This window comes from Oryx dammah, unplaced genomic scaffold, assembly GCF_014754425.2.
Source record: "Oryx dammah isolate SB20612 unplaced genomic scaffold, SCBI_Odam_1.1 HiC_scaffold_28, whole genome shotgun sequence".
Lineage (NCBI taxonomy): Eukaryota > Metazoa > Chordata > Mammalia > Artiodactyla > Bovidae > Oryx > Oryx dammah.
Genome location: NW_024070212.1, coordinates 95298144 through 95323963, shown reverse-complemented (window position 1 = coordinate 95323963; position 25820 = coordinate 95298144). Strand labels below are relative to the sequence as shown.

The following is a 25820-nucleotide window of genomic DNA, read 5'->3' as shown; positions in this document are numbered from 1 at the left end:
GGACCAGAACTGGCTGGGTGCCAAGACTGAGGGGCTGTGGTACGAAGGAGTGGGGTAGGAGGCACCAAGGCTGCCCTCAGACTCCCGAAGGGCTGCTGTGGGGCACAGTGAGCACCCGGGGGCAGGGGCTAAGGGAGGCGGAGTTTCCTCATGGTGGTGCTGACAACTCCCAAACAAGTCAATCCATGACTCTGGCCTTGCTGGCTCTCCCCTTCACTCCATGAGTTGTTCTAGAGCAGGAACTAAACGGGATTCGTCTTTGCTAAATGTGGGTTGGTTGATTTGCTTGGTTTTAAGACCCGATTTCAGAGTAGCAGGACAGTCCAGGGCCCTCCTTCCTCTTTCTCCCTAGAGTTCACTTTTCTGGGGCAGTGGGGAGGGGGCTGAGGGGCAGCTCCAGTCTGTCCCTCTGTCCCTGAAGCCCATGACCAAAGGGGCAACTCTGAGGTTGATGGGCTACAGGTCCCTCCGAGGGGAGGAGCCCCTGCATCCACCTGTGTAAGGGCTGGGCAGTTCTAGGGGCTCTCACCTGCCTTTGTAGCCCTGGCTGTCCCTCCTACCTACCTCTCCTCTGTGTAGTTTGGTCAGGGGTGACTTGTGGTTCCTGAATAAGCCAGCCTCTCTCCTAACTCCAAATCTTTATCAGTCTCTCCTGTTGTCTGAGACATTCATTTCCTCTCTCTGGGCCCGCTTCCTCATCCGATGATCCTATCTACTGCTGGGGTGGTTTTCTCTATGAAAAGCAGCTAGCATCTGGCCCAAAGCAGGTGTTCACAGGGGCCAGCCCTTGCCTGGAAGGAGAACTCTCCCACCTCCGTTTCCTTGGACTGGCAAAGCCAGCAGAAAACAAGCCTGCCACACAGCCACACTGAAGCCCATGACCGATGGGCAAAGCCCTATTTTAAGTGAGAAGCACATTGCCTGTTCTGGCAACGGAGAGAAGCCCAGTGACTCCTGCACATTCTCACTCCCCAAGCAGGATCAGCCCCCTCCCCAGTGCCCCAGAAGAGTGAACTCCAGGGAGAAAGAGGAAGGAGGGGCCTGGACTGTCCTGCTACTCTGAAATCAGATCTTAAAACAACCTAGGGTGAACTGTGGCTAATGCTGATCCCGTCAAGAGTGCAAAAAGTCCTTCGAAGGGGAAGATGACCCATATCTTTAGGAGACACAGTTCTCATTGCTATTCCTTTTCCTGCAGCCCAGGGTGAGGGCGCACAGGGCATGGTGGTGTGGGCCCCAGCCCACCAGTAAGCAAGGCAGCGGCACGTGGTGGACCTGCTGGGTCCTGCGAACATGAAAACCTGACCCGATGGGCTATCTCCCACCTATCCTCTTAGTCCTTTCTCAAAGCCCAACTTTTGTGAGTACTCCCGTGTACTGGTGAGAGTGAAGTGAAGGCTGAAGGAAATGGAAAAGAGCCCTGAGATGAACAAGCCCTGGGAGGAGAGCTGTGACAAAGAGAAAATCGAAGAATCAAGGGGGCCCAAAGGAGTGCTTGAGGATTGGAGAGAGGAAGATGGAATTCTGCCCTGGAAAAGTGCGTGGAGGGAGAATTCAATACACTATATACCAGTGAGCCTGAAATCAAGTCCAGGTATAGCTGTAAAACAGACAATTCAAATATGATTTCTGAGGACTTACAAGGGAAAGTAGCAATCCCCAGGAGACGCTAAGAGACCTGGATTGACCGAAGATTAAGACAAGCCAAGACAACCACATCTGTGCTCTGCTGTAGGACAGTGAGTGCCTTTGGTGCACCAAGCATCATACACACATCTCATGTACGAACTCAAACGCTACTACATCACTAACGCTGGACTCACTGAGCACTTACTATGTGCCAGCCCGTGGGCAGAAGTCTGTACATGCCTTTGCTCATTTAATCCTTTTAAGAACCATAGTGGCTGGTATTGTCACTGACTCTACTTTATGGATGAAGGAACTAAGGCCCAAGAAGTTAAGTAACTTGCCCAAGTTAACACAATCAGAATACGGAAAAGCCAGTGTTCAAAACTCCAGTATTTCTGACCTCCTACTCAGTGACCAGGCTCTCCTGCCTGTGTGCAGTACGCATTACGATATCCATTTTACAGAGGAGAAAAGAGAGGCTGAGAAGGGTTAAATTATTAGCTTCAAGTTGCGCAGTTAAAGAATTCGAAAGCTGAGATTCAAACCCAAGTACCTATCTGCTGCCAAAGCCCACGCTGCCTCCAGTACAGGGGAGAGCCAGCAGGAGGCATTTGGCTGACATTCGCTGCTTTTCAAAGGCACCACCAGAGACCTGTGCTGAAAGACTCCAGCTTTCAACCGCAAAGGATTTTAAAGATCAAAGCTGGTATTTTAACGGACTTTGGACAGAACACAAGGCACGAGCCCAGAGGGGAACAGAGGTGATAGAAACCCAGCTCTAAAGAGCCAAGACAGATTTGCAGGGCACAATGGCTTTCTCCTTCAAAAGTTTCAACCAGCTTGTGATCTGGCCAACAGGGGCATTATCTCTTCTTTTGCCTTCTGCTCTCTCAGAAGGAGACAATGCTTACCTGGCCTTGCAATAAGGCTACTGGAATAGTCCAATGAGATAAAAATGTCACGGCCTCTGAAGTCTGTCAAGTGTCATGTGTATGTGAATTACTGTTATTATCCTTAGTGTCTACTCCTCTTCTGGTCAGAATTCACCATTTCCACCTACCTTCCCTACAAAGTGCACACAAAATCTAGAGCCATCCTCTGCCGCCTTCCTGCAGATCCAGCACTTGCTATGTTCTGTCCCAAGCGCAAGTCTGAGCTCCGCCTCGGGCTGTGTGTGCAGCTTGGAGGCAAGGACTCTGTCTCCTCCTCTCATTCCTCACTGAGCCTTTTCCAACCTTAGTTGAACTCACGGTACCAGAATCACACCAAAACCATTTTATCTAGTAAGAGGTACTTAGAGTGCTAAAAGCTGAGGGTAACACCTGAGCTTTGGTCTCTGACCTCTAAGAACAAGGACTCTGGCTGAGGGGAACTCAAGAGAGATGCTAGAGTTTAGTTCTTCCTATACGGGAGCTCACCCTTGTCACTGGCTTTCACTGCTCTGCTTCCCCTCACACCCCTGGAATTCTCTGAGTCTGCCAAGCCCTGGTTTAATAAACATCACTCTCACCCCCTAGGCTCGTGAATGTTTTCAAAAGGGACCGTCTTCCTATATCTCTAGCACCTAATACAATCCTGGCACAAAGGATACCCTTAAAAAATGATAAATGAATGAAAGGATAAATGAATGAATGAACACACAAATCTGTATTTTATAAATTAGAAGATCTTCATGCTTTTCGTGTCCTTGGCATTTATTTCTTTGGGAGAAGACAAACAGGAAAGGAGAAAGAGACTGGCATTTAGTAAACACTTGCAATATGCTGGTTACAGTGATGTATTCTTTACACATGCTTCCCCTTTTAATTCTGACACTGTCACAGAGGCCGGGAGAGAAGAAACTTTCAGAGTTAGAGAATGAGGTTCCTTTCCATTGGAGAGGGCTGCATCCTATGCTAAGATCATACAAAAGGAAAGCTCTGTTTTACAGAGAGATTTTCTTTAGGGGATTAGGCTGGGGGTCACCCCCATGTCAATGACATTTAAGTACAAGAGCATGTGGCCAAAGGGCCAGAGAGAGGCTCTCAGAACCAGGTGTCAGGAGACCCTTAGAAATAGACCTGTAACACCTTCTGGGCTTGTTTCCTTATCTACGACATGAGGGCCATAGCCTACATCCTCTCTAAGCTCATTTGCCACTCCTTGACTCCATGTTCTAGAGAATTGTTCTCTGTTAAATATATCTTGTGTTTATTTGTGGAATGAATGAAAGAATGAATAGACAAATGAATAAATGAGTCATCCAGTGAAGTCTCTGAAACATCTTACACCATCTTGCTGCTGCCCCTAACCTCCACCAGGTGTACCATCACAGCTCCTGGCTGCTACGGAACCTTCTCACCAATCAGAGGTCCTCTTCAGGCTCCTGCTCTCTGCTCCCTCCTGTCTATGGCTTGCAGGAGCCCAAATGCCTGGGGGAGTCAGCAGTTATTCTTTTTAAAATTGAGTATCCCTAACCTGTGGATGATCCAGCATCCTTGAGATGGGTCCCTTGGCAACATGGAAAGGAGAAAATACTCAAGGGTGGGCCTCTAAGAGCACTGCTTGAGCCAGTCCCCAGGGGGGGAGGGAGCAAGGAGGGTGTAGCCCAGGCCACACATCAGCCCCCGACCAGGATGTACTGCTGAGATTCAAAGACAGTCTCTCAGTCCCTTCCTGGCTCTTCTCTACCTTGTTATTGGCTTCTTGGAGGTGTGTACTGTACAGGGGCTGTTACAGCAGAGAATTTTCTCCCAGACTCATCCAGAGAGAGTTCCACCTTCAAAGGTCAGCCGCTTCCCCAGAACCACATTCACTGCATTTCAATTGCATGCTTACATGCTTACCTCCATCACTGTGCCCTCCCCAGCCTACAAGGTCTGAATCTTCTCTGTGTCTCCCCAAGTTGCTAGGCTCAGAAAGCACGTGGTCAATGTGAACTGACTGAATGAAGAAATATGTCTACGGCCCCCTTTCTCTCCTATAAGACCTTGAGAGGCAGAGAAGTTGGTAAACCTGTTCAAGGTGATACAGCCTTGACTGGTTAGGGAAGACGAGTTAAAAACCAAATCAGACCATGTCTGATGCCCGCTAGGGGTATGGGAAAAGGTGCCTATGGTAATAGAGCATCAACAGAATACCCGATAGTATGCTGTGTATCCCTATGCTGTAAAAGGGATGTTATTATTTCCATTCTACAGATAAGAACACCAAGGTTCAAAGATGTGCCCTCTGCCTACATTGCACCTCGCTCTTCCCACTCACTCACTCCTGCCTGAGTAAGAAAAATGCATTCATCAGGCTCCAGATTGGAAGTCACTTTCTTTAGGAAACCTTTCTTCCCCAGTCTCCCAAATTCAGTAGGTGCCCCTCCACTGTCTCACAGCAGAGCTTCTGTCCCTATACTGGCACTAACTGAATCAGTGGCTGTCTCTCCCACATCAAACTTTAAGATCCTCAAGGGCAGAGGGCAAGGGCTGTATCTTAAATGTATTGAACTTTACCTGCTGCTAAGTCACTTCAGTTGTGGCCGACTCTTTGTGACCCCATGGGCTGTTGCCCACCAGGCTCCTCTGTACATGGGATTCTCCAGGCACGAATACTGGAGTGGGGGTCGCCAGGCCCTGCTCCAGGGGATCTTCCCAATGCAGGGACTGAACCCGTGTCTCTTGTGTCTCCTGCACTGGCAGATGGGTTCTTTACCACTAGTGTCATCTGGGAAGCCTCACTAAGCAAAACGCCTGGCACACAGTGGAGACCAGTAAATATTTGTGGGAGAAAAGAGGGAAGAAAGCAAGGAAAGAAGGTTCCCAAAGCCACAGAACTGGGAAGTGGGGAAGTTGGGTTTGAATCCAGGCCTGCCTGGTTCCAAGGACTAAACCAGACCAGACTACCTCCATGAAAACATACAAACTCCCCTTAGAGTAGACAGCCTTTTATTATACTCTTGGGGATTTATCTTTTGTTAATCAACGGATCTTAAGCTTTCACAGGTCAGGGACAGCTTGATCAGATGTGACTTTTCTGGTCCCTGGAGCACAGAGCACCCCATGTGGTGGGTGCTTTATGCATACCTGTGGCTTAAGCTGACTTATGTTCAATCCATTGATCAGAAGGTGACTCAGATCAGAGAAAAGCCAGCCACTGGCCCTCAAGATGGCACAAGGCCTTGTGGGGTGGGAGTGCCTAGAATGATCAAGACACTGAAACCCCAGTTGGGGCCAAGTTTATCTAAGTGTTTTAAGACTAAAGAGGCACGTGTACGTGCACGCACATGTGCAGGCTCAGTCACTTTGGTCGTGTCTCTTTCCAACCCTACGGACTATAGTCCACCAGGCTCTTCTGTCCATGGGATTTCTCAGGCAAGAATATTGCAGTAGGTTGCCATGTCCTCCTCCAAGGGATTTTCCTGACCCAGGGACTGAACCCGAATCTCCTACGTTGCAGGCAGATTCTTTACCGCTGAGCCACCCGGGAAGCCCGAAGAGGCATATACTGATACAAAATGCTCTCAAGGGTTAGGAGTGGCTTCTGGAGTTTAAACCAAGTTCATGATGATATAAGACAGGCAGTTTCCCTGGGAATAAAAATAATGACGTGGAGAAATTTTAAGTTTGCTTTGTCCCCCATCAAGAGGTTTACAAAAGATGTAGTGTACAGAAAGCAATGAAAATAAAAATTATTCATCCAAAGACCAGGAAACACTTTTTCTCTCTGAAAATCTCAGTTCTCTCTTGCCCTCCCACTGCCACTCCTAGATCACAATTTTTTACAGTTAGGTTTTCTCTTTGATAAAAAATTTTAATAACTTTTTATGTTGCACACCACATGTGACCTTTAGTGTCACTGTGCGCCTCTCAAGGCAGAGTCCGGAAGTGGGGACATTACTCGCCTTGGAAGTGGGGATGTGGTTTGAGGTGAGCGCTGCTTCTGCTTCCCCAAGGGACCCTGAGGAAGTACCAGCCTCAGTTTTTTTCTCTGTGACAAGGGCATGAAAAGGCCTCTTGGCTGACTCCTTAGGCTGCCCTGAAGATCTACTGAGACACTGCCTTGGGAACACACTCTAGGTAGTAGGAGGGACCTATCAACATAAGTAAGGTAGCACATTTATCTAAATATCAGAAAGGAATGAAGATTTACATGTAAATCTATTATCTAGGTAACACAAACCTTCCTTCCTAAGTATAAAATTGTACTGGATTTAAACTTTGGGGATGGCACTTGTATTTCTAGACCAGTCTATTCCTTTTCTGAAGCCAAGAATACTGACGCAGGGTTAGTAACGACTGTCTTGAAGAAAGGTGGGGCTATGAATCTGTGTTATCCCGATTTGCTCAACACTGACTGTCCTCTGCTTTCCATAGCGTTTCTGTCTTTTCCTCTCAGGTAAGCAGTCATTTCTCCCTGCTGGCAAAGTGGCGGCCTTTCAGATTTCCCCTGATTCCAGCTTCTAAGCCACATTACATGAGAGAGAGAAAGTGAGAACGAAAGTCCCTTAGTTGTGTCTGACTCTATGCGACCCCATGGACTGTACAGCCCGTGGGATTTTCCAGGCCAGAATATTGCAGTGAGTAACTGTTCCCTTCTCCAGGGGATCTTCCCAACCCAGGGATCGAACCCAGGTCTCCCACATTGCAGGTGGATTCTTTACCAGCTGAGCCACCAGGGAAGCCCAATTCCATGAGAGAATCTAAAAACCTAAGTTTGTTAAGTTCTGTTGCAGTGTAAGAGCCTATCAAGTTTTTCTATGAGCAAACCAAAGTAGCTTTATACATCTTTTACATTAATCTTCCTAAGGTCATGTGCCTCTCTACTCAAAAATGTTTCTCATTCCTACCAAAACAAACCCAGACACCCGCGGCTGGTCCAGGTTTCCAGGCCTTCAGTCACCTGTCCTGACTACACATGCAGTCTCCCTTCTTAGTACACATGGTGTTGACTGCTGCCCTCTGCCACCTCTTGTGCCTTAAAAAGACCACCCACCCTTCGAAGCCCACCTCCTTCCTGGAGTCTCCCTCCTCTGAACTCTCCTCTCATCTTATCCACATCTTTCCCATGGCCCTGACCACGTTAAAGTAACGCAAGTTTTCCTCGAATCATGTCTAACTCACTTCATTATCCTAAAACCCCCTTGGAGCTGAATGAATGCATACATGGGTGGTGGCAAATACGTTTCTCTGAGGCCCCTCTTCCAACTGCTGCCCACTGTGCTCTAGACAGCTAAGGCTGCTGTGTTCCAAAGCTCCTGTCAGATTCACTCTGAGCAGGGAGGGCCTCTCTCTTGGGGGACCTGCTGAGCCTCGTCTCTGCCCTTGCCTTGCCTCAGGGTCTGCCTCTCCCCAGTGCCCTCCGGGGCTGCCATGCCACCCCGTGGGGGTTGGCAGGTGGCTGGTGGTGGAGGGGGTGCACTCACCACTGCCCAGCCTCAGGAGCAGCACGTCCTGCAGCCTGCGGTTGAGGTCGCGGAGTTCCTTCATCTCAGCCACGAGCGCCCCGTACTCCTTGAGCTTCTTGGCCTGCTGCACCAGCTGCCTCCGAGTCCGCTCCAGCTCCTGCTGGAGGTGGCGCATCTCCTCCTGCTGCTGCTGGTAGTTGCGCAGCAGCTCCTCGTACAGAGCCCGGGGCACGCCGGTGTCTTCCAGACTGTCCATGTCCCCCACGCCCGGCGAGGCCTCCACGAACACCTCCTCCGGGCACGTGCCGGGGCCCAGGCTCAGGCCGTTCTGCTTCTCTAGCCGGGCCACCACTGCCTCGATGCTCTTGTGCGCCACTTCGCTCGGCTTCCGCCCCTCGGGTCTCTGTGTAGGACAACGAGAGTCAGTTCAGGCAAGGGCAGCTGGGGCTGTCTTGGACTGCGGCTCAATATGTCCCCAGACAATCCTAGAATCACAGAACCACAGAACATCAGTGCTTGAAGAAACTCTGTGCACACACTTAAGACAAAGCTCTTTATTTTACACATGGGGAAACAGAGGTCCAGAGTGGGGAAGTGTCTTGCCCAAAGTCACATGCTCAGTGAGCAACAGAGGCAGAACTCTGGTTTCCCAGGCCAGCGCTTTCCCATCCCCATCACTCTGCCTCTTGGATGTATCTCATACCATGACTGCCCTCCCCAACTCCCCAGGCCCCTCCCCCACCCACAGGGCTCAGGCAGTGATCTGCTCACAGTGGGTATTCAATGAGTATTTGTGGAGAATCCATGAGAAATCAGGCCAGGCCTAGGCATCCTGGGTGGGTCCCCAGTCAAATCTTTACACCAACAAAACATAAAGGCCTCTTCTCCCCACCTCACCCCCCACCCCAAGAAAGGGCGTTCCGCCAAATAAAGTTTTCCTGAAGAATGCTCCAGTTGGGAAGGATGCTAAGGACTCTAATCTGGGGCAGGAATTGTGTCTCATTTTCTGTTTCTCCACTGCCTACTCAGAACTGGCACCCGGCAGGGGCTTACATGTTTACTTAACTGAGAAGTTCAAAGAATACTAGTACTGGAAGGTTCTTTCTGTTTAACTCTGTCATTTTACAGGTGAGGAAATCGAGGCTTAGAGAGGAGAAGGACTATACTCAGCGTCACATGCTGAGCTACAGAGTCAGACCTGGGACTGAAAGCCCAACTTAGAGCACAAGGCTCCTTCCCCCACCCCTGCCAGTCTCTCCCTGAACTCTGGCCAAGCTAAAGCTCAGCATGAAGTGGATAGAGCGAGGACGGTTTAGTGAGAGGAGAACTAACCAGGGCTACCCAGGGGCTGGGGGCTTCAGCTGCCTGAGGAAATTCCAGCTCAAGTGGACAAAGCTTCCAAGATGGGGAGTGGAAGCTACGGGACCAACTGAATTCTTCGCCCAGGGCAGGAGGGCTAGGGACTCTCCTGACTGGGGGCACTTGTGGGAAGTGCAGACAACCAACGACACAAGACTCCAGACTACTTAACTATGTCAGGTTGAGCCTGCCTTAACCTCTCAATAAGCTCCTGAAAGTTTTGGAAAAAACAACAAAAAAGAACCATGACTCTGGGATTAGGTTACATGACAAAATCCTATCCTGTCATCTTATCAGCTGGGATAAAGTGCTACTAGTCTAAGTGAATCTATTCATTAAAACTGTAATGATCACTTTAGATATCCAACTGCAGTACTACACTGGGACACCCCCAAGGGCAGTGACCACATCTGTCTGATCTCGACGACCCCAGGAACCAGCACAGGGCCAGGGCCACAGTGGGGGTGCAATGAATGCATGAACTCAACTCAGCTAAATCTTCTGGACTACACTTCGGGAATGTCCTTACCCTGAGTCCAAAATCAGACTGTGGTCAAAGTGGAAAGTATCCCTCTTCTGCCTCCCTTCCTCTGGGGCACCCATTGCGCAGAATAAACATCTGGCTTATTGGACAAGCTATTTAGCAGGCTTCCAAGTAAAGGCTGGAGGAGACCCACTAGGGCTCACACCAAAGGAAATGCAACTCATGCAGAAGTTTTTCTTCTAACCCAGGACCACATTAACCCTCTTGTGTGAACCTGGCACACCCTCCTCTGCTCATGAGTCCACTCCTGGCTGTCAGGGGCCAACCGACAGTGGCTGGCTCTGACCTGCTGCCCAAGAACAGCCACCTCAGGTGCCGGGAGCCCAGCAGTGGCCTTTCTGGAGCTGAAGGCCGGAGCAAATGCCCCTTCCAAGCCCTCAGTGGTGATGACACTGCACAGATGGTCGAAACAGGACAGTGCTCCCTGGAAAGTCAGCCGGCACAGCCAACTCCTAGCAGCTGGCCCGAGTCTCTCACCACGTGAACAGATCATGGCCTGTGACACCAGGGGACATTTACATGGGCAGAGGAGGCCAGACTGGAATTCTTCAGCTATGAGAGATCTGAAAAATGCTCCCCCATACTTTCAAAGAGAGGAAAGATTTTGTTACCTTGATGTGTCTAAGCTGTAAATCTTCTTCCCCATAATCTTTAACCTCCCCATCTTCTTCTACGAGATTGAGAGAAAGTTTGGGGATTTTTATTTTCTTCTGCATCACACTGTTTTCAAGGTCAGATTTGTCTTCTAAAATGCATATCAAAAAAATAAGGTTCATTATGGGTCAAAATGCTCAAAATGCCCACAACCTCAAATGCTAGAGAATGACTGAGGCCAGACCAGTTAAAGAGGAAAAGCCAACCAATCCAAGACATGTTCTCTCCTTCGTGCAGGGCTCTTGAGAGCAACAGTGCAGATCAAGCTTGAGGAACAAAGTGAAAGTGAAGTCACTCAGACTCTTTGTGACCCCACGGACTGTAGCCCACTAGGCTCCTCCATCCATGGGATTTTCCAAGCAAGAATACTGGAGTGGGTTGTCATTTCCTTCTCCAGAGGATCTTCCAGACCCAGGGATTGAACTCAGGTCTCCCGCACTATAGGCAGACGCTTTGCTGTCTGAGCCACCAGGAAGTCCTGAGGATCAAGGCTATATGCTAAAAGCACTACCATGCAAAGCATTGAAATAGCACCCAATGAATGTGCTGAGGGGTTTTCCTAAATATATCTTAAAGGGTGGCCTTTTATGGAGTTCTAGAATCTTAGAACTGGAATGGCCCTTAGATTGTTATGTTTTTAACTTAACTAGCACACAAATTCCTCAACAATCGAGATCTTTTTAAGCCAAAGGACTTCCCAAGAAAACTATTGGGTTTCAGCCAGCTCACGTACTAAAGAGCATGAAGGGATGGTGGCTCTTATGAAGATAAAGCCTGGACTGGAGCTGAGGTGGAGCCTCCACAGCCCAGACACAGGACAGACTGAGTTAAGATGGTTACAGGAAGAGGAACAAGGAACATTCACTGCCTTTTTACTGATATCAAATCAGGATACGAGAGAGTTTGAGGGGCCTCTGTGACCACGTGGTCCAACTCTCCCATTTTACATGTGAGGATGGAAGGAGTGTGATGAGTGTAAGGAAAAGCCAGGAAGTGGAAAGCAGGCCTCTGGCATCTCATCCAGTGCTTACTGATGTGCACTACAAACTACAAAGGGCTACACAAAGCGATGCTACTTCTCTCTTTCTTATTCTTTCAACTCAACTTCAGATAATCTGAAAGAGAATTCTCAGAATTTACAGGCACTTAACTATTTTAGTGACCTCAAGTGTCTCCTCTAGGGGTGAGAGCAACACCTCACACCCACAGAGCACAGCAGACACCAGGCACGCAATAAGCAGGGTGTGAAAACTGGCATGGTCAACACGCTCAGAACTGTCTTCCTTCCCTAAGCAAAAGGTGGATAAAGATACTACAATTAAAACAAAAAGAAAGAAAGAAAGAATGACTTCAGAAAGGTACAGAGTGGAAGGGAAATGCCGAGGAAAAGAAGATGGTCTTTGTTAACAATCCCCTGATCGGAGATGAAAATGGCCTTTCCCACTAGTGAAAGAGCAATCCTTGGGCTCTAGTTCTTGTTCTCTTTGAACCTACATTTTATAGGTGGGTTAGGAATGAAGAGCAGCAGGGACTGTGGTCTTTCTGAAAGAACAGCAGCTCCCCTCCTATTAAACCATTGTTCTTTCTTTCTAAATTAAAAAGCTGTTAAAAGTAAAACCCAACGAAAGTGCTTCAAATGAAGTTATCCTGAAATGGGATGGGTGGGTGTTTTCGCAAGTGAAGAAACAGAGAGAGAAACTGAGAGAGATACAGGGGATGAGAGGGTGGTGTCAGGACTTCTGAATGTGTTGAGGCAAAGCTCCTGGGTCAGTCTTCAGTTTGACAAGTTCAAGGGCAAAAATGTGAGATGTAGCCACCAAACTAGAAATGACAAGCTATGCTCAGCCTCTCTGAGCTGAAACTCTGAAGCTCAGAATCATGTTGGTATGGAGAGAAGCAATCCTTCAGACTCACAAAACTGGGCAATATTTGAACTTAGAGCAATCCTCAGATCATTTCACTCAACCCTGTCAAGATGGAGATGAGGTTCCAAATGGTAAATCCATGCATCTGTCCACTAAACCAGCAGGCCCAGGGATACAGGAGGAGCAGGACAGGCAGGGTTCCCATTCTGGAGAGTTCATACTTGTACAAGGTCACAGAAATTAGGGTCATAACTTGAACAGCGTGAGAACTCAGACCATGTAACCAGAGTTCAGCACTTTTCCTCCTATACCTCAGATTAATGTTTACTGAGAATTTACACTTGCAAGATCTAGCTGGGGCCTTGAGCCACTGAGAATGAACATTGTTAGGGACACTAGATAAAAACCCACAAAAAAGAAAAACTCTCTGATAAGACTGAGAAAAGATTTCAAATACTGAGTTTGAATAAGGGGACAGTAGCTGCTACAGGACCTCAGGGGCAAGGAAGATTACTTTGGTCAGGACAACCATGGCAGGCTTTGGAGAAGAAGTACCCTTTGAGCTAAACTCCTTACTTACAAGGTGGTCTTGGGTAACTTACTTTACTTCTCTGATCCTGTTTCCTCACCTGTGACCTGAAGTAAATAATTCCTGCTCACATTGCCAGGATGCCCTGAAGATGATCAATTCTGTGTGTTAAGAACTTGAGTGAAGTAAATGGCACTTGGACCATCAGCAGTCATAAAAAGACAGTCATTTAGGGATGGCAAGAAGAGGGAAAAGGACAGAAATTAAAATATATATATAAAGACTGCAAAAGCATTTAGACTGGAATGGTTACAAAAGATGGCTTAATTATAGGCAGGAAGAGAGGTAAGAAAGAAAGTTATGGTGGCTGAGCTTGGAGAATAAATGGCCTTGAATGCCAAGGTAAGAACAAAGTTTCAGCTTGCAGGTGTGGGAAAGTCAGACAACCTGGATTCCAAGTCCAGCTCTGCTAGGTTGTAGCTGTGTCAGTGAGTACTACTGATCTCTTTCTGTAGAAATGGAGATAGAATATTGGCTTCAGGTGGGATCAAATTAGCCGAGTACGTGTGCCTTGAAGGCAACAGAGCCCTGTCCTTACAGCACGTGACGAAGTTCTGCAGAGCCTGCTGCTGGCCCAAGGCTGCTGCAGGCTTGCGCCAAGAGGTGGAGACCTGCCCAGCCACCTGGCTTGAGAGAGGTGACACTTGGCAGAGCTCTACTCCCCATATGATGACAGAAGTCCCACTCCCATCAGCTATACCCAAAGCTCCATGCTCTTCCATCTAACTGGAATGCCCTCTCCTTTCCTCTCTGTCTGAAAAACTCCATCCAACCTCCACTCAGCTCCTTTTTCCTTCTTCAAGGTTCCATTACACCTTGCACATACCTTCTCTAGCCTATTTTCTTACTATGTTGCAATCACCTGCTTTGAGGTCTACCTTTCCCACTGGAGTGTGAATAACTACAGGTCCCATATCATAAGCCTGGTCATATAATATAGGGACTCATCAAAAAATATTTAATGAAAGAATAACAGAAAGAAGCTATGCCAGTAAGCATTTGAAAAGATGCTCAAAATCCTCAGTCATTAAGGAAACACAAATCAAAAAGAATACAATCAGATATATTTCATACTCACTAGGATGGCTACAATCAAAAAAAAAGAAAAAAGAAAAGAACAGAGGATAAGCAAAACAAGTGTTGACAAAGTATGGACAAATTGGAACCCTAACACATTCCTGACAGGAATGTAAAATGGGGTGGTATGGAAAACAGTATGGCAGTTTCTCACAAGGTTAAAAAGAGTAACTGTAGCATCCAGCAAGTCCACTCTTAGGAATATACTCAAGAGAAATGAAAACATGTCCACCAAAAACTTGTGCACAAATGTTCATAGCAACATTATTCGTAATAGTCAAAGGGGGGAAACAACCCATTGTCCATCAACTGATGAATGGGAAAAAAATGTGATATATTCATGCAATGGGGTATCACTCAACTGTAAGAAGAATGTATTGATACTTGCTATAACATGAATGAATCTTGAAAACATTACACTAAGTGAAAGAAGCCAGACACAATGGCCATATAATGTATGAGTCCATTGATATGAAATGTCCAGAATAGGTATATCCATAGAGATGGAAAGTGGATTAATGTTTTCCAGGAATGGAGGGGGAAGGGGCAATGAGAAGTGACCACTTAACGGGTAACAGGGATTTCTTTTTAAGTGATGAAAATGTTCCAGAATTAAATAATGAAGATAATTGCAGAACACTAAGCTGTATACATTTTAAAATGGTTAAAATGGTGAATTTTATGTCAGTTATACTTCAATTAAAAGATAGGCTACCACTTTTAGAATGTATATTACCTACCAGATACCACTATAAGGCTCTTTTCACATACTACTATACTTCCCAACAACCCAGCAATTAAGTACTAGCTGCAATTTTCCCATGAGAGAAGAGCTGAGACTCAGAGAGGGCCTAAAGCCATGCAGACAGGAAGGCGCAGAGCCAGGGATGATCTAGATCTCTTCGCCTCCCAAGCCCATGCTCTTTTCTCTCTAAATACATGCCTGAAATACAGTAGAGCCATATTCATAAATGCTGAATGAATGAATGATGACTCTGGATAAAGACATCTAAAAAATCCCTCAGCCTGAAGTTCAAAGCAGAAGACCACTTTAACAGTTGCTCTCCTGACAAGAACCCTGTGGCCTCAGAAAATCCCCAGACAGAAGTAACCATTACCAAGCACAACAGAATGAGGCTGGCCAGACCCCAGGGCTTGAATGGGTTCTTTAAAAAGGTAGGATGAGCAGTACAGGAAGGTCTGAGTGACAGGAGTGAGTTCCAGAAGGGAGCAGAAGCAGACGGTTTCCCCAGTCACCTGTCCCCTGACCTGGTCCTGGCTGCCCCGATGTTTGGCCATGGGGATCGTGAGGCAGCTCTGAGAGCTACCTACCTCCTGGCTCCATGCTAATGCTCATCAGTCTTCTCCCTGAGCTGTGCTCCCTGGATGAGGGCTTCCTGGATGTGCTCCCTGGATGAGGGCTCAAGAAGATCTAAGGCCTCCACCTGTCCTTTTCTGGGGTCAGTGGACGTTCACTGACCCTTGTTCTGGGTTGAGCACTCTGCTAAGTGGTCCGTGTCTTTCAGATCCTTACAACCCAGGAAGTACCAAGAATTTCAACCAGAATACAAGGCTTGACTTTCAGAGAGATGCTGGCTCATGTGGGGCAAACCTCACATCTCCAGGTCTCCTTAATCCTCACCCTGAGCTAAAGGTGATGCCTCCCATCCATTCTAGCCCACAGATTATGGAACACTCAGTGTCACTGTAAGAAGTGGGCAAACTGGTTGGGAGAGGGAGGCCCAGGACTGAATAAAGGCTGCCTAGTCTTACGAATTAGGTGGTCCTGGTTTGGAACTCTGGTTCTGCTACCTGCTGACTGTGGGAATTCAGGCGAGCTACTTCATCTGTCTGAGCCTCACTTTCATTATTTCTAAGGTCGGGATGATAAACTGTTTTCCAAAAGGTGATGCTTATAAAACACCAAGCACTGTGCCTTTCTTGTCCAAGGTGTTCAATGAATAGCAGCGATGAGGCTGTTCTGTGGGTTATGTGCTTGGCTTTTATCCTTTGGCACAGAGAACAACTGCAGGCATCCAACACAGATTGGGACATGATGAAGGAGACGTTTCAGGAAGATTAATGTGGCAGTGGTGAGCAAGATGGATGAGGTGTGAGGAGGAGACTGAACATAGGGTGACAAGAAGCTATAACTCTTGACTGGTCACATTAATGAAGGTGAACGATGGTGTGGATCATCTAAGACAGCAGGTGACTTCATGTGGCATTTTAACATGGCTTTGGAGTCTGTGTCTGGCTTTCCATTCCAGGAAACAACAGAAGAAATTAGCAATGGACTCAAAGGGATGAAGAAAACTCTCTATAGTCAACCCACCTTGGCAACTACTTCAAACTTAAGACCCAATAATCAGTTTTAGTGTAAACAGAAATAAACATATAGCCTCTGAAGAGACAATCTTCTTTGACTCTGACTTCCTGATTGTTTCATTTCCAGGCAAGAAAACCACCAAGGATTTGGGCATCAACTATCTCATCCTCCTTTCCAGCTTCTGTGGTGTTAGCTAACTGCATTCATCTATTCAACAAATATTAGGTAAGCATCTACTATGCACCATGCCCCATGACAAATTCTTTACTAACATCAATATATTTAATCCCCATGATGATTCTTTTGAAGCAGAAACTGAGGCTCAAAGTGTGGCGGTTTGCCTAAGACATAAACTACTAAATATCAGAGCTAGAATTTCCAGTCACGTCTGCATGACACTTGGACGATTTCTATTACCTAATTATCCTATAGGAACAGGAGAAATATTACCAAGTTGTTATAACTTCCTCAACTGAACTAAAAGGCACATATAAAATGACAAGTTTATCAATATAATCTCCCAAGTGCCAGCCTTTTTCCTAAGCCCATGCCTGCATCCAGGAAAATGCTGTGATAAATTCCCAAACTCAACTTAGCACAAGTGTGACTCACCACCAACCTCCTGAACTCCAAGCTTATCAAGACCACCAAGCCCTAAACAATCCCCCCAAAGAGCCCCTATTCAAAGCCACAAAATGTGGTAGAAGCTGCTCTTCAAAAATACAGAAGAACTTGGTGTCTGTCATTCATCTAAGATGGAGAAACATCCCATGAAACTTACCACTATTGAAAAAAAAATGGAGGCATGGTAATGAGCAAATAGTGTTTTAGAGAACAGGCTGATAGACAGGAAATCCCATGCAAGTCTGTCTTCAAAAGTGAAGAGACCCCTGGAGAAGTAGAAGTACAATTACAATGGGAAAGGCACTGTCTTGATTTCCATTTTACATAAAATCATGCTGGATAATTAAAAGAATCAAACATCAGAGTTTAATATGGTGTGGGCTTGTTGGTTATGATGAAATTCTGAAAGGCTAAATATAAACCATTTCACATAGGCTTTGTCTTGTTTTAAAAAAATATCTATATGCCAGTTTAAAGTTCTTCAACTGTCTAAAAACCCTGCAACATCTATGTTTGCTTCAGAAACAGACATGCCACAGAAAAAGCATGTATATCTCTCATTCTCTGGCCTATGTTTCTATATCATCTGAGGCAGACAAAATTCCCAAGTTTTTAGGACTGTGTCTAATCAAGACAACAAGATGAGTGCCCTGCTGTGGTAAAGCAGAAAGAAATCAAGAGACAAGGGTTTGAGGCATGGCTTTGTAACTCACTCTCCAGGTGACCAGTCACTTCCTTTCAACTCTCTCTTCTGTAAAACAACAGGGACTGGACTAGAAAACTCAAGAGAACCTTCCAGCTGTGTGACCACTGGACAGCCACAGGGAGTTCCACTTCTCTTTCTCTTCTGTGCAGTGCTGGATAAGAGCAGATGATCCCATCCCTCCAGGTGGGCTTGTCTGAAGAAGTGTCCTGATGAGTCCATCCAAAAAGGGACAGAAGAACTGACAGCCAGGTTTTGGTAGGTCTCCCGGCTCTCGCTATCACAGCCTGCCAGGCCTGGGTACAGGGTTAGGGCACAGACAAAACTCGGAACCTTCAACCTGCTGACTCATTTGTCTAGCGACCCTCATGTGCTTTACCAGGCTGTTGCCAGGGTAATAAGTGGCCCCACCATAGGGTCACAGGCAGGAAAATCATGGGGTGAGATGGGAAGCCTTTCATGCTAAAGTCAAGCCCCAGGAGGATTTACAACACACAAAAGTTATATTTTAACCCTGTCTGCTCCTTGGTCCTCTAAATCGTTCCTTTCTACCATAAATGGTAGTACCCACACTAAGCAAGCTGTTCTTTCAACAGTGCTTAGCCATCACAGTCCTTATCAATTACCTACATTTAATGAGTACCTACTATGTGCCAGGTAACTTCCATGTTACTTTGCTAATAACACAATGATATAGTGGGTAAGTAGCTCATGACTCTCTCTATGTTTGGGCACCTAAAACTCAGAGAAGTGACTTTAATCTCCCTAAGGTCACACAGCTTGTAAGCAGAGTCACAGTTGGAACCCAGACAGCCTGATTTCAAAGCCTATCTTCTTTCAGCTCTCTAATACTTCCTACTTGATACTTAAGGAAGTGACCTGGGAGAGGAGTGCATTTAACCAATTCTCCTTTCATAGGGCAGGAGTTCATTCTGCAATGTCCACCTTCCCCGACAGGGAGCTCATCACCATGTTGGAAGCAGTGTTCATCTGCTCTTATTATAGTCCTCCCACCAACTCCTATGAATTCCAGGACCTAATTTTGCTTCTGAGACTCCAAAGAACAGGTATGATCCTTCCTCTACTGGGGCAAAACTCAGACATCCAAAACTACCAAAATATCACCCCAAGCAGATTCTGTCTTCTCCTGCTTGTATATTATTTAGCTGTCCTATCCTACATCTCACCAGTGAGCTCAGAGGAAAAAGTGGTTGCTATGTAGTTATAAGACACAAAAATAGGCTTAGATCTAGGATACAAAGACTTCACTCCTCATTTGATTTCTAGAACACCCATCTCTCCTGTTTATCTTTTGATTTTTAGCCCATCTCTGGCTGCTTCTTCCCAGTCATCTTTTGGGGTTCTTCTTCTTTAGCTGTGCCCCCTAAAATCTGGTGTTCTAGAGAGTTCTGCACCATTCACTTCCTCTGACCGCCTCCCCCCCCGTGACCCCACCACACCCATGGCTAATGATTTCCACACTGGGATCTTCAGCCCCACTTCAGAGCACTCTCCTAAACCTTGGACCACATGCCTAATCCCTCTCCTAGAGTATCTGCCCAGATGTCCGATGGGCCCCCAAGATTCATCCTGTTTCAAACTAGACTCATCATCTCCTCTTCTAACCAACTACTCTTCTAGTGGGATCAGAGCCCAGATCACATCATCATCACACACGTCACCACAACCAGGCAGTTCCCAGATCCTACGGAGTCTCCTTCCTTAGTCCATCTCAGATCCATCACAACCACTGCCACCTCAGTGTGTGTATCATACTCTCTGACTGCCCTGATCACAGTTCTCCATAAGCTTCGTGTATATGGGAAGATCTTAGCCCACTGCCTGGCACCTACAGCAGCCAGTAAATGTTTGAGTAGCTTTCTCCTCCTGGGGTAAAACAAGAAGCCCTGTCTCACAAGGATGTAGGCAAGAGTATGTATATGGTAATTCCCAGCACTGAACCTGGAGCCTGGTGCGTACTAAATAAATATTTAGTGAATTGGTCTTTGAAGGCAAGAAACAAAGTTTGTTCCTCCTCCTGCATTTCCCTCCAGTGTAAGACTGACCACCTAGTGTAACTCAAGAGCTGGGGAGCTAACAGGAACCAGAGAAAAGTTCTTCAGGGCATGGATGCTTTTCTGGTAAGCATTTTAAAATGAAGGGAACACATCTTCTCTCTCGAAAGAGCTTATAAGACAAAGCAGGTAGGCACAGTGGAAAGAGAATAAATCTTGGGAGCCAAAGATCTAAATTTGAACTCTACTTTTCTGGTGTGTTTTTAAAAACAAAAACCAGTGTGCTCTTGAATAACAAAAACAACCAAAAAGAAACATTCAAAAGAGCAAGACCTCAGCTTGCATGGGGCAATTTTTTCCTTTCATCCAGTGAACCAGAATTCTGAAGTACTCTGTAGCACTTATTATTTAGTTGCAACAAATATGTGGTTCTTAAATCACATCAGAAGGAACTTTCAATGGTTAACATTTCAGTAGAATCAGCAACAGATGACAACAGGCAAGTTCCAATCTTCACTCCAATGTACATCAGCAGAACACGTCAAAACTTAAATTAAAAGTTTTCACTTGCTTTAAAAAAAAAATCCTTTTGTTGGCAGTCTCCCACTGATGACATGCAACAATCTTTGCATATGAAATCGCCTAGTCCCCTGCTTCGCTGCTAACTTTGTAGAAGTTCCAAAGCATTTCTGGAGCAAGAGATCTATTTGGACCGACAATGCCAAGCTGGGACCTGAGCCCTGAATGAGCTAAAATTACCAAAGCAAGAAGAACGTGGCTTTGGAAGCTACTTCCCCCAAGTGGGGGGTTTCTTCTAGTCAAGGGAGAGATACAGAATGTTGACTTTTTCCAGATGAACAAAGTTGAATGAAACCTCCAGAACTCACTGCAGGTTTCTGCTCTGAAACAAATTGCTGCTACAGAGTCCCTTGTTCTCCCTGCTTCTTCTCCCCGAGCATAGCATATGCACCTGACTTCCCAAAGTTGGTGAGTTCAACTTGGGCTGACTGGAGTGTACCACATGCGGGGCACTGCAGGTGCATAGAAAAGGAAGGCAGGTCCCTGTCCTGGAGGAGTTCACCATTTGGTAAGAAGACAGACACAGTCACGACTGACCAAGATAGGACACAGAATGCTCAGATAAGCGAGGAACAGCCAAGTCAAAGGAGAGCTCCAAGGAAGGAAGGTCTCCCATGGGGACAGAGAGTGGAACAGGGTGCTGCCAATGCATTTATCCATTCCTCTATGACAGCCCTCAGCTCACAGGACTGCAAGCACCCATGTGTCTGCCCTTCCCACTGAAAGTGAGTTCCATGGGCAGAGGCCCATCTGACACAATGATTAACCCATCCTGGATGGCTTGAGGAGTGCCTGAGGGTGTGTTCTCAAGATGGTATGAAATACCATCTGCAGCCTAGGGGAAGCTGCAGAAATGAGGTGGCACTGGGGCCGCTATGAACGCACAGGCTGAGAAGCTGAAGTTCATTCAGTAGGCAATGGGGAGCTACAGCAAGTTCTACCAAGTAGTGACTTGACTATGACTGTGTCTTAGAAAATTATTCTGGCAGCAATTTGGAAAATAGATTGAGGCAGGGTGATCAATTAGAAGAGATGCTGGTTTAGACGTAAAAGCTGGTGCAGGCCTGGATGTGGGCAGTGGGGGTAAAGTTAGAAAGTTGTGCAAGAGAAACTGCAAAGCCCCTCTAGAATAGGCCCTTTCTCTGACCTGCAGTGCCTGGCTTCTCTCTACTTAGGCCAAACATCAGGCCCCAAGACGACCCCGAGGATGGTGCCCATTTTTTGCTTGTCACTCCAACAGACAGAAACCCTACATGGCAGAGCCTGAAGAGTTACCTTTTGGTCTCACCCGGGTTGTGCTGCCACTTCAATCCCAGGACCTCAGACCTGTGGGTGCACTGGCGCATCCATTTGTTACAGCATGGGGCCTGGGCTATAGGAAGTAGCAAGGGGACATATGACAACAAGAGGAATTTAGCATACCTGAGTAACAGTAATGTAGCAAGAGTGCCTAGAGAGAATGGCACAGCATTTTAAGACTCAGAGCTTAAAAAAACCAGTTTGGGCCCTGTTAAATAGAAACAAAACAAAAAGCATAAATTCAATATCATGAGCCCCAGGAGGAGACTGGATTGCAGTTGGATAATGGTTAAGTTCTCCAAATGGGTTGCTCTCATTTTCACAAGCTGTTTGGCAAGTAAATGAGAGTGACGAATGAGACCGTGTCCAAAGGTGAGCCAAGTCTTGAGTTATGTGAACCAGGAGGATGGGTGCTCTTCTGAGATTTCCTGAGGAAGATGTAACTTAGCAGGGAGGAAGGTATGTGTGCTCTGAAGGAGGGAGGCTGGTAAGAGAAGAAGGGAAGAGCAGAAGGGGCTTGAAAATTCAGCGCTAAAAACTGCTCTTGAGCTCAAAAACTTGCTTTGAACTGTAAGCTTCACAGACAGCTCTTTTTCTTCTTTTACTCCTTCCAAGCTTGCTGTGTGGCCGATGGAAGCATCAGCTACTTTACAAAGGAGACTTCCCAGTGGGCACCTGGCATTGGAAGACCTGGGTTCTGAGTCTGGCTTTGTCACTTGCAGCTACGCAGCTGCACAGGAGTCTCTAAGGCTCAGTGTCCTTATCTATACAATGGGGATGGTAACAACAGCAATCTCCACCAACAGGTTTCTGTGGCGGACTAACAGAGATAATACACAGGCACAAAGCAAGACTGTCAATAAAGACTGTGTTTTTTTCGCTTGAACTGAAATCAAGGCTATACATGAGGTCTGACACACATGGAAACCATGGTGTAGAAAATGCCAAGTCCCAAAGCAGCTGGCTTTGACATTTCCTGGATACAGGAAGAGGTACACTTGAAGACAGCTCTGGGTTGGCCTGGGCAAACAGTAATGAAACAGACTTCTCACCAAAAGCCATAACGTAGCCCCAAACTGCCCCCCTGAAACCCTGCTTTTGATGTCAGGGAGGGATTAATTACTTATGGCTAATTCACAAAAACATGGCCTTCTCTGCCTCCCGCTTGAGGACTCACCTAAGCACATCAGGTCCCACAGCACAGTTGTATTTACAACTAGGACATGCCAGAAGAAGAGCTCTTTAAGATGAAGTCACTCTAAGCAATTCTCAGAGCTTCGGCATTTAAGATGGGGTTTCAAGACACACAAGAGAGTTCTTCCAGGATAAATGAATTCCCAAACCCACCCTGGCCCTTCCAATCAGGTCTACAGCCAGAAGAACAGCCCTAGTTTAAAAATTAACCAGCTGATTGGAATTCTAAATGTGGTCTAGCCAACCTCAAGACCTCAAGTTCTTTCTCTTCTCCCCGCAACCCCCTGCCCCTTTTCTCTTCTCAAGGGAAAAAACAAACAAACAAACAAACCTGAAGAGAGGTGGGGGAAAGTGCTTTTCAACTCACTTTGCTCAAGCTGGCACCACGCTTCTTCTCTGGATCTACTCTGACAATTTCCAGATGTTACCTAGTTTTGTGGGTTTTTTTTTTAAATTGTTTTTAATAATCCCAAAGAGTTATTTCCAACTTGGAAGGATAAACAGTCTATACATTCAAGATTCATGGTCCTCAGACCAAAGATTACATTGTCTTACTTAAAAAGACTTTTGTCAGTTTTCAAAAATCAGTCTGTGGGGGCTGCCATCTCCCCCAGCAGCCTCTATACAGTGCTTGAAGAGCCAAGCACAGTGTTAATATTTACTGAATGAATAAATGGATGAATGAGCAATCTCTAAAACAGGAAAACAGCCATCCCACACTAAAGCATGTACATACCACTGACTCCTTCTGACATACACCGTTTCTCTCCTAGGGCCCTTACAGATCTAAGAGTATAACAGAAGCATCAAGAGCATGCTTTCTTTTCTTATAGTCAAGGGGAAGCAATGATTACAACCTAGTTATAACTTCCTCAGGGCAATTCTGAACTCCTGGTGGGGGGGTGGAAATCTCCAAATCCCTTCCCTCAGGTAATTAAAATCAAGCAAACAAACAAAACAAAAACCTCATCAACTACAAAGGTTTCCCTCCCCTCCCCCAATATTTTCTTTCATTCTGTTTTTCTGGCCCCAGGCATGCCCAGGTGTCATGGGTGAGTTTATACCACTGCTACGCAGGGCTTGTCAGAGAGGTGGTCAGGACAGTCCTGCCAAAAGGGCCCCAGGTGCTCATCTGTTTCCAGCTTTTCTTCCACTCCTCAACTCTGGCAAACCTACTTTCCAGAGGCAACAGGGGGTGATGGAAAGGAACTTATTATGAACTAGAGCTCTAATGTACTGCTAATTTGCCAGGAGACCCTTGGAAAGTCACTTCTCTATTTCAAGCCACAGTTTCCTTACTTGCCAAATTTAAATATGATAAATGCTAAATTATTCTTTTAAGCTAAATGAAGAAAGCTAAGGAAGTGGGAAAAGACAGGAAAGGTCTCAAACTACAAAACACCAGCAATAGCAACTCATCCCTGGTCTTCTCTTTGCACAGGAGGGCAGGGTGGCTTACTGTCTGCTCAGTCTGAGGTACACCCTCCTCACTTACCAGGAATAGCTAGAAGGCCGCTCCCCAAAACAGAAGTGACACTTTCCTCTTCTACTCCTGTCTGTACCCAAGCCTCCTAGAACTGGCTGCGAAAGAGGATCTGCTGACTTCACAAAGGAAAAGTCACTTCAGTATGGCAGAAGAAACTTGGTGAAGAAGACTAGGGGGCTGGTTTCTTGTCCAACTCTAACTGAACCTCAGCATTCTCACCTGTCAAATGGGGATGTGCCACCTGCCTTACCTATCTCTCAGGGCCCTGGGAAAGCAGGAATGGGAAGTCTAGTCTTATCCTGGCCCTCAGCTCTTACTCGAGGAGCCTTCTGGGAGATTCAAAAGGAGTGTGGAGGCTGAGGGATGCTAAGTGCCACTAACTCTTTACCTCTGCACCTATTCAGGGAGGGGCAGGAGAGAGGCACCCAGTACCCAGTGATCAAGGCCTCTTCATCCCATCCAGGGACCGCCCGGATGAGACAAGGATGTCATAGCTCTCCTCTGTGAAGAGGGACTCCCACCTGGAAGAGTCTGACAATATCAAGCCTTGCCTCCTCAGGCAGTACTGCGGGCCTTAAAGGGAGAGACAGCCGGCTAGAGAAACTTAAGGAGACACAGCAGAGAGGCAAGGAAGTGAGACAGAGGGAAAGAGAAGGTGGGAGAGAAATGAAGGTGCAAACAGGAAGCGAGAGAAGGGGAAAGTGAAGCAGCCAGAGAACAGAAACAGAAAGAGTAGGACAGACACGGGGACGTGGAGACAGACTGACAGCGCGCGAGTTGTCCGGGAGGCGGGGAAGACAAAGGGGACCATCCCGTATTTTTAACTGGTCTGGCCTTCTACAGACACCCCGTTCCCCACAGAGAAAAGCCTATGGGACGGGAAGAGGGGGCCGGAGCGAGCAGCGGCCCCCCCCGGCCCCCTCCCCGGCTCCCGGCCCCCGCCCGGTCCCCGGGTCCCTCCCGGCCCCCTCGCTCACCTGCCAGCGCCAGGATCTGGGCCTTGTGGAGCAGCAGCGCGCCCCAGTCGCGGGGGGCGCGCGGGGGGCTCTCGGGCCCAGCGCCCAGCTCCTCCGGGCCCCGGTACACGGCGTACACCTTCTGGTTGTCAAAATCCAGCCGCGAGCGGGGGCTGAAGTCGCGCACGCACGACACGGGCAGCGCGTAGCAGACGTTGTCCTCCAGGAACCGCACAAAGGCGTACATGGTGGGCGCGGGGGGGCGGGCCCCGCTCGGCCGGTCAGCCCGCGGGGCGGGCGCGGAGGTGGGGACCCGGCGCGGGGCGCGAGCCGCGCGGCCGGGCCGGGGGCGGGGGCGGCTCCCCAGGGCCCGGGCTCCCCCCGCTGTTATTGTTCCTGAAAGCCCCGCTCTGCCAATCGGCTGCTTTCGCCTGGGCGCGGAACCGGCAGGGAGGGGGGCGGGGGGCGGGGGCCGGAGGAGGGGGTTTGGAAGCGCACCGCCACTCGCGAAGTCAGACCCGAGCAATCACAGCCGGAGTGCGATT

General features: G+C 47.4%; 1 protein-coding gene across 1 annotated transcript in view; it reads right to left on the bottom strand.

The window, feature by feature from the left end:
• Positions 1–25603, bottom strand: part of BEND5 (BEN domain containing 5) — a 48650-nt gene extending 23047 nt beyond the window's left edge. Inside the window, exons 1-3 of the mRNA XM_040231212.1 lie at positions 25297–25603; positions 10517–10650; positions 8021–8405 (exon numbers count right to left, since the gene is read on the bottom strand). Of these exons, the coding sequence (XP_040087146.1) occupies positions 8021–8405; positions 10517–10650; positions 25297–25522 (745 nt within the window). The 5' untranslated portion in view covers positions 25523–25603. The remainder of the gene's footprint in view (positions 1–8020; positions 8406–10516; positions 10651–25296) is intronic.
• Between the last annotated feature and the right edge of the window lie 217 nt (positions 25604–25820).